This window comes from Cryptomeria japonica, chromosome 9 (assembly GCF_030272615.1).
Source record: "Cryptomeria japonica chromosome 9, Sugi_1.0, whole genome shotgun sequence".
In the NCBI taxonomy this organism is placed as follows: Eukaryota; Viridiplantae; Streptophyta; class Pinopsida; order Cupressales; family Cupressaceae; genus Cryptomeria; species Cryptomeria japonica.
Genome location: NC_081413.1, coordinates 53,544,828 through 53,550,827, shown reverse-complemented (window position 1 = coordinate 53,550,827; position 6,000 = coordinate 53,544,828). Strand labels below are relative to the sequence as shown.

General features: G+C 39.9%; 1 protein-coding gene across 1 annotated transcript in view; it reads left to right on the top strand.

Annotated features, from left to right (window-relative positions):
• Positions 1 to 1,792: 1,792 nt before the first annotated feature.
• The window catches only part of LOC131858264 (DNA polymerase II subunit B4-like), a 28,557-nt gene continuing 24,349 nt past the window's right edge, over positions 1,793 to 6,000 (top strand). The window contains exon 1 of the mRNA XM_059211455.1: positions 1,793 to 2,221. Coding sequence (XP_059067438.1) covers positions 1,793 to 2,221 — 429 coding nt within the window. The remainder of the gene's footprint in view (positions 2,222 to 6,000) is intronic.

The window sequence follows — 6,000 nt, the reverse complement described above, 5'->3', positions numbered from 1 at the left end:
AAACAAGGTTTTAACTCTAGACAACCTTCAAAAGAGAGGTTTTGTTTTTCCTAATAGGTGTTCTCTTTGTTGCAGGGAAGAAGAGACTGCTTGCCATATTCTCAATCAATGCACATTTAGTCAGGAAATTTGGAAAATCATTTTGAGCAGGTGGAAGTTGAGCTGGGTTTTTCCGAATTCCCTAGGGTAATCATAGCAGCAATGGCATTGCCCTAATTCTAATCCTAAGATTGTGGAGACTTGGAAACTTACTTTCCTGAATGTTATTTGGAATATATGGAAAGAGCGCAACAATAGGATTTTTAGGGATAAAAGTGCCATCGCTGAAGTGGTGGTGGATAAAATTCACAGGAGCATATTTGAATGCATCTATGGTACTGATAATGGATCAGCTGCTAAAGATGACTTCAATGACAGGTGGAACCTTTCCACTACCATAACTAGTAAGGAGAAGGGAAGAGAAGGTCTAGTTTGGTGTTTTCCTCCTTAGGGATGGATTAAGGCTAACTTTGATGGGGCCTCTAAGGGGAACCCAGGTAAAGCTGGTTATGGGGGCATTGTCAGGAATTTTGCTGGAAGTTGCCTAGTGGCGGTGGCTGGTCCTTTAGGGAGTCAAACTAGTCATTTTGTTGAGGCCTCAGCTGCGCTGAATACTCTAATTATAGCTAAGAACCTTAATCATGATAAATTATGGCTTGAGGGAGATTCACTTAATATTATTAAGTGTTTGAAGGGGGAGTCCGAGCCATCATGGTCGATTGAAAACATTATTTTGAAAGCTAGGAAAATCATCGCTAATTTTAAAGAAATAATTATTCAACATGCCTTTAGAGAGAAAAATATGGTGGCAGACTGTTTGGCGAACCTAGGAGTTAATTCTGATTCTCAAATAATTTGGCATGGGGAAGATATTAATATGAACATAAAAGAGCTCCTTAGAAAGGACATAATTACGAGGAGAGAAGGACTGCATAATCATGATAGGTTATATGAATAAATTATGCTTTGATGGAAAGGTAATGATTACCTGGCAAAGTGACAGAATCTCAATCAAATTTAATATTACTTCGCACACTTTGTGGGTCATCCTTTTCAAAATTTCGAGTAACTACGGGAAGAAAATGTTGAGTTTGCAGAAGAACAGAGTTGAAAATCCGAATTCGAATATGGGAGGAGATTTAAGGAGGGAGGAACCAGACAACACATCAAGATGGAAGGCGATGCCGAAAGTGTGGGCGAAGCTGGAAAAAGGGTCCCTCACAAGCTTTATGGAGAAGCTAGTTGATTACAACAAAGGTAGGGTTAACCTTGTTGTTTCCAAAATTTCTGAAAATTGGTGTAATGGGTCCTTTAAAATCTATGGGGTAAAGTTCAAATTGGACGCGAGACTCATTGCGACTGTGACTGGTATGCCCCACTCAGGGCTCAATTTTTTAGAGACCTTAAAGTTTCCAATAACGCGGTTAATCTTTTTCTGTGTAAGGAAAAAGAGAGGGCTAAAATTGGCAAAGCCACAGGGGGTTACTATGAAGCCTCCAACATCAAGAAAATTTGGGGTTGGGTTTTGAATGCCATAATGGAACTTATTACTGTTGAGGGCCATTTTTTTAGGGCCCACACTTACCACTTTGTTCTATTAAACCATTTCAGACATGATAAAAGGGTTTCCCTGCCCTACTATCTCTTCAGATCCCTTTCAAGATCTCTCAATAAACACAATAAGAATCCCTCGAATCTGGTTCTCCATTGCGAGCTTTTGTTGCTCATTTATGAGCACTGTGAAACCCTTGCCATGCTAGAAAACAAGAGGTTATCCACTTCTCCAAGGATAGGCAAGAGAAAGCTGGAGGCAGGAGAATCCAACAAGGAGAAGGCGTCCTCTAGCAAAAAAAGTAAGAGTGCCTTTGGGACGAAAGCCCACGAAGAAAAGAAAGATACAGAGGAAACTGGAAAAGATGGCAGTGAAATGGATATGGATGACTCTGAGGGGGAAGACAACTGGAAAGATGAGGATGTGGGTGCAGAGGATGAAGAAAGTGAGAATGAGTCCGACAATGATAGCCCAATCCACAGTGCTAGCCCTGGCAATGACAACAGTGAACCTATGGTGGATGTGGAAGACAAGGGTAATGAGGAAAAAGATGTGAATTCTAAGAGGGAGAAGAACAAGGAACCTAAGAAGGATACGACTAAGGACAATTTAAGTGAGGATAAGGAAAGTGTTGGTAAAGGGTTATTCTTGGATAACCTTAAAAAACTCACTGAGGTCAGATTGGATTATGACAGATGGACATATGAACTTTTGAAGAACCTGGAAAACAATGGGAAACAGATGGATGAAAAAAGGAAGGATTATGACAGGGATCAGATAAAATGGAAGCAGGAAATGGAGGAGAAGGTTAAATCGCTGGAAGAAGGGAAGGTGGCGATGAAAAATTTGCTAGGCATTATCCCGAATATCCTGTCTGCTGTCACTAAAAACCTTGAGGATATTGCTAAGGTTCTCGATAATTCCAGCTCTCCTAAACCGGTGGTGGACCTTGACATGGATGAAGATACTATTGAGATTGGTAGTGGTGAAGCTACTCCAGGTGGAGCTGCAAAGAGGACCAGGGCAAGTGTCAAGAAAGCTGCGGCTGCTTCTGCTAAGGATATCCCTAATCTTAGGGAAAATATCAATGACCTGTATGGGATTAACAATACCTTGGCTAATGCCCTAAAAAATATTAATTAGTTTCTTCTCTCGGGCCTGACTGGTTTTTGTTGGTTTTTTGGGGCTTTAGCCTATTATCTCTGGTTTTTTGCTGGCTTTTCGTTGGTTTGTTCCTTTTGGTTTCTTAATGCTATTATCTTTTAAGATCCTATTGTAAAGGGTTTTGGGGCCCCTTCAAACTCTGTTTTTACCTTAATAAAAAACATGAGTTTTTTATCACCATTTTCGACCTAATTTTGCTGATCACAATCAACCATCTCAAATATTTTGACAAATTTTGGGTTATTGACTCTTCCTACCTTTTTCGAGCTAGTTTAGTCGGGAAGTGTCTAGAATAAAGGTAAGAAACTTCGTGTTATTGACTTTTCCAAAAATCACATATAGTTGTTTGTGATAGGCAGAACAAGATATTTTTAATGTTCCTAGTCATCCAATGATGCATATGTCTGTGTCTATGTGTATGTGTTTGTGTCTGTGTCATTCTCCGTATATATAACATGCAACATATAATTGCCTATGTATATATGTATGTTAATGCTTGTGCATGTCCATGTGCGTGACATATAGAGAGAGAATGGCATATGCATAATTGGCTGAGTAGAGAAACAAAACACTAAAAATATGAGTACCAATAGATTGAACATGAAGATTAGTCAGTTGTTTTGGAGCACATAGGCAATGGCAAACACACATTATATGAGCAACAATATCAACAAGGGAAAATACACATTATACGAGCGATGATGACAACAAGGGCAGACACAAGTGTGTGCATGATATATATAGATAGACACTGAAATACATACAATCAAACAAATATACACACATACATATGCATAATTGTATGACTACAGAAATAGAACACTAAAAAACATGACACATCACACCAAGGTTACTAGGTAGACTGAATCATTTTTCGTGTCAAGCTTTAGGGTTTACTATGTAGGCTATTAATATGAGAGTTACTTGTCTGTACCGATGAGGGATTCTATTGCATAGGTGAGGAGGAGGTCAGAAAGTTTGATATTTATGTGTATATATGCATGTTTATGTATGTGTGAGTGCATGATATATAGAGAGAAAGAATGACAGACACATAAACACATATACATACAAACATATGCATCAACACAATTTTTTTTGTGGCATTTTGTTTCTTAAGTAGCAAAAATTAAAGAACATAACTAATAGGGAGGATCTTAGATTGCTTGAGTCAGCTTGACTCACTCTAAGGCTTTCTTCTTAGCCTAACCCGGGAATGCTCCTCTCACTATTCCCCTAATCCACTATAGATCCTCAGTACCGAGGTTTGATACTCTGCTCTGTGTGAATTCACTTTCGTAAACCCACCAACTCACTAATCCACCGGATCTCATTAGCCACCTTGCAGGGTTTGCTCTACCATGGATTATACCTACAACTTTTTCTAAGTTGTTTGCCTCCTCATGCTTGGATCTTCTCTCCCTTTGATCCCATCTTCCTCTGGTCTGAGGCTAATGGCCTAGACTATAGTCTACCCTGCAAGTGATTCCTCTTGGTCACTGATACCTAGCCGGGCTATCATCAAGCTCGCCTAGGGCCAGTCTGCTAAAACGGCCGACGCCATTCCCTAGTCTGCTACATATAGAACTCTACTATACATGGCTGACTCTTCTTGACAACCTCCAATGGTCGTGTGGATCCCACGATGGAGAATCAAGAGAGAGCCATGTTATAAGTACTTGTCACTAACAGAAAACAAGAAACAAAATGACAACTTATTTACAGAGCCGAGCTTGGCACGACTTCAAAATTGGAACTCACAAAACACAGAAAAGTAACATCTACTCTATCACATTGGCATTTAAAGATTTAAGCCATTATTTACAGTTTCAAATGAAAATTGAACTTTGAGAAAGAAACTAGAAAACAGTCTTCAAATTGTTAGTCAAAAAAAATAAAAAAATGTTGTGTTATCTGTTATGGTTTAAACTATTTTCGCATAACTTGAGTGTTACTCGAAAAGATTTCGCACAACTTGAGTAATACTCGTGTTATCTGTTAGGGTTTGAACTTACCACTGTCACAAAACCCAAATCGCTGATCTCGACACCTCCTACCCAGACCTGCGCTACAATACCTCCTCCCTGCACATGAAAAACACACATGTTAGCAGGTGATAACAATAATCGCATACAACTTGCCTTATTGTTGTGGCTGACTTTGTCCTCACCTTCACTCATACCTCCACTAGATACACAGGTTCCTCGCTCCGTGATTTAATGGCTTCCTGATTCAATTAGGGACATTCAACTTGAACGATCAAGATGATCTCAAAATCCCTTGTGACGCAGCGTTCACGTCGTAGATGCAGCATAGGTACGAAAATAGTCCAAAAATTTCAAATGATCGTGTTATTGACTCTTTCTACTTGTTGGACATTATATTTTTTAAAATATATTTTTTCAGCATACGTGACGCAACGTCCGTAACCGCGAGAGCGACGAGGTTTAAATTTTAGCTGCGTGCCTGTAACCGCGAGCAAGGTCGACGAAGTGGTACTCGCGTGGAAGCTTTTCCGTCGAAATAAAAACGACAACATCGTCCACATCATGGAACCCCAAGTTCCATCCACAATAGGTCCTGAGCACTGAGCTTATGAAATTCTCTCCGAACGGTTGCGATGTTTGGAACCCAAATAGCTACAGCCATGCGGGGGCCTACCTGCATCTGGACATGAATATGCATGTATGTTATATGTATGTTATGCATGCTATCGGTACGACGGTACGACACTAACGTTATGGAGCCACAATAGCTGCATCCCATAAAATGACCAGTCATTAAGCAGCCACAAATACCTAAACCAAGGTGGAACATTCAAGCCATCGTTCATAATGGCGCTTATTTAATCAACCGCGTAGTCCGTTTTAGTGTTGCTACCATCAAGGTTGTACAACGGATAAGTCCTGTGATTCAAAAGAAATAGCTTCCTCGGGAGGAACGAAGAATTGCATCTGACAGAGGTAAGTTACTAACTCCTGAACTTTTTTTTTTTTTTTTTGGTTCAAACACTCACTTCAAGAACCACAGAAAAAAAAACAATGATTGTGAATCACTAACGTGTGCAGGAATGGCGAAGAGGAAGGCAGGTGATATAGCCTTCAAGGCTTTTACGGGTGCCCTGGGAGTGATAAGCGTTTACCTCGTCGCTAATTTTTCCATCAATCTCTACAACGGGATTTCTTGGCACAATGCTCAGACAGTAAGTCAATCTTTTATCTACATTTTTACTTGAAAACCAATTA